The sequence below is a fragment of the Papilio polytes genome, unplaced genomic scaffold (genome assembly GCF_000836215.1).
Source record: "Papilio polytes unplaced genomic scaffold, Ppol_1.0 DF824085.1, whole genome shotgun sequence".
NCBI classification, from domain to species: domain Eukaryota; kingdom Metazoa; phylum Arthropoda; class Insecta; order Lepidoptera; family Papilionidae; genus Papilio; species Papilio polytes.
Genome location: NW_013525119.1, coordinates 117 through 3,144, shown reverse-complemented (window position 1 = coordinate 3,144; position 3,028 = coordinate 117). Strand labels below are relative to the sequence as shown.

Here is a 3,028-nt window from a genome sequence, read left to right as displayed (position 1 = left end):
ATTATGTACATATGAAAATTCGAAAAATCTAAAATCACATTGGTACACGGCGGGATTCGAACCCAAGACCTGTAGATTACAAGTCAAGTGCACCAATGAGCCAGCTTAATTTGTTACGAATATCTTACTAATATTATAAATGCGAAAGTTTAGATGTATGTTTGTTAGAGTTTGTAGCCTAAACTACTGAACGGATCTCTATGAAATTAGGCGTAATTGTAAAGAATATTCCGGAAGAACACATAAATTACCTATTTTAGTTTTTTTTAAATTCCACGCATACGGAATCGCGGGCTAAAACTAGTTCATTATAAGATACATGGTAGTTTTGATAACATCCTCTTATAAAAGAATACTAAATAGTCTGACTATAAAATAGTACATAAATTCATATTGAAAATAACTCGTTTTGAAACATTGAAGTAATCTAGAGGTATTTTTTGAATAAGTTGCAAGTATAAATGGAAATATCACTTAGATTGTCACTTACTTCTTTCAATTCATCCATAGTATCGAAAACTGAGTCTTCTTCCAGTCCACCCTCCTTCATCGTACGCTTCATAGCTTGGGAACTTGTTCTGAAAAATTATAAAACACAGTAAAAACCAGGTTTTTTTTATCTTTTATAAATAATATACAAAATTTACGCAAGTGACACCTGTATACAAAATACATGCAAGTGACACTTGTATACAAAATATATGCAAGTGACACTTGTATACAAAATATATGCAAGTGACACTTGTATACAAAATATATGCAAGTGACACTTGTATATATAAAATATATGCAAGTGACACTTGTATACAAAATACATGCAAGTGACACTTGTATACAAAATATATGCAAGTGACATTTGTATATATAAAATATATGCAAGTGACACTTGTATACAAAATATATGCAAGTGACACTTGTATAGAAAATATACGCAAGTGACACTTGTATACAAAAACGTACAGACGAATTGAGTACCTCCTTCTTTTGGGAAGTCGGTCAAAAATGCATACAAATGACACTTATATACAAAATGTATTCAAAATGTATACAAGTGTCATTGCAAGTTTTACAATTACATTTACCTGTATGTGTCCACAATAGCAGTGTTAGAGTCGACTTCCCTCATTTGCTGTAAAAGTTGCCTCACATTATCGAGCGCCGCGTCGCAGCGCTGCACTCGTGTGGATATTTTATGTTTGCGACGTAGGTGATTTTTGGCCTAGAATAACAATTGTCTAGACTTTACACGACTTCGATGTGAGATTAAAAAAAATAATAAAAAGAATAGCCTATGTTATTAACTGATAACGTAGCTTCTTTTTATAATGTAAGGTGGCAAACGAGCAAGCAGCCACCTGAATCAACCGAAATGGAAAGCGACCGCTGCCCATAGACATCCGCAATTGCAGATGCGCTGTCTACCCTTAATTGACGGAGGTGGAGACGCACATAAAGAGGCCATTTCCCCTTCTTATGCGTCTTCTCCACCGTCAAATCCACTTTTCCTTCCCATACTTTCCTTTTAAGAAAAGGGTGGAAAGGAAAAGGGACTAAAATCAGACCTCCGGCACCACACTTATCACACGAAACGCGGAATTGTTTCCATTTCTTGCCTATTTTCTGTGAGGTCGAGGTAACACAGGGTAAGCCCCGCAGTGCTAAGATGTTAAAGCGGGCTCTACCACAGTACTTTTTTGTAATGGCGAAAGAATTTTTAAAATTGTCCCAGTAGTTTTTGAGTTATTTCAATATGTTTTAAATGTTTTAAATATTTCAAATGTTATCACCAAATAATCTTTTATCTCATTTCGTTAGTTTACAAACTGACGAGATATCAAAATCTTACTAATATAATAAACACGAAAGTAGGTATATGTTTTTTGAGTTTATAACCTAAAATAAACAGATTTGTACAGTGGTAGAGCCCGCTTTAACATCTTCGCACTGCAGGGCTCTTAGCAATACCACGACCACACAGAAAACAGGCGTCAAGCGGAAGACGTCACCCTTTTCCTAAGAGGAAAGGATGGGAAAGAAAAGTGTATTTGACTGTGGAAACGCATAGGAAGGGGAAATGACCTCTTTATGTGCGTCTCCGTCAATGAAGGGTAGGCAGCGCTGCGATTGCGGATGTTTATGTGCAGCGGTAGCTTTCCATTTCGGTGGAGGTGGCCGCTTGCGAGTTTGCCATCTTATATCATATAAAAAAAAAATCTCAATTAAAGTCATAGATGTAGAGGATACTCTGGAACACATAGACTACTTTTGTTTTTTTAATCCAAAACTTATCGTCGCAAGTTAGTTAAGTTATACTCACAGCGAGTCTGTTGCCCAACTTAAGTGCTGCTCTTGCATCCGAATCAGCTGAATTAAGTTCCTTTGTAAGTTTGTCTAAGTCAGCTTCAAGTCGAGCCTCCGCTGACGTCAACTTAACTAAGGCTTCATCTGTCTCCGTCACTGGGGTTACTTTTTTATTGGGCTCCGCTGAAAGGAAATACATTAATGAATATTATATCCTAATTTATATGGCACAAATCTGTTCAATTCCAGCAATAGAAAACAGTAAACAGACGTGAAGTAGAATCAATTCCCCGTATTTCTTCAAATTTAATATATTTAACCATTGTAAAGTTAAGAAATATGCAAACACATTTCACTGGACAGACGTTTAAGGGTAAGTAGCTTATGTTTGTTGTTCTGAGAGGTAAATAGTAAGAAACATGTAATGTAGGTGTGTTATTGAAACGGCGGTTGGTACTGGACTGATTTATTATTCGTCATACTGACGGTACATTATTATTGGCATACCCACATATACACCACAAAACATCCATACATCCATGATTGTAAAGCATTTATAACATTAGTAACTGCTGTCCGTAGATCTATGTTGATGCGTTGCCTTACATTAATAGGGGATGGGATAGGATATTTTCCTTTCCTATGCTTCCCATCCCCTCCTAAATCCGCTTCCTATCCATGGAAATGGTGGGAAGGGAAAAATTATTACAACAAACTTTCTATCACT

General features: G+C 36.1%; 1 protein-coding gene across 1 annotated transcript in view; it reads right to left on the bottom strand.

Annotated features, from left to right (window-relative positions):
* The window catches only part of LOC106099971, a gene marked incomplete at both ends in the record, with an annotated part of 4,752 nt that extends 2,268 nt beyond the window's left edge, over positions 1-2,484 (bottom strand). The window contains 3 exons of the mRNA XM_013278669.1: positions 475-578; positions 1,083-1,219; positions 2,318-2,484. Of these exons, the coding sequence (XP_013134123.1) occupies positions 475-578; positions 1,083-1,219; positions 2,318-2,484 (408 nt within the window). The remainder of the gene's footprint in view (positions 1-474; positions 579-1,082; positions 1,220-2,317) is intronic.
* Positions 2,485-3,028: the final 544 nt, after the last annotated feature.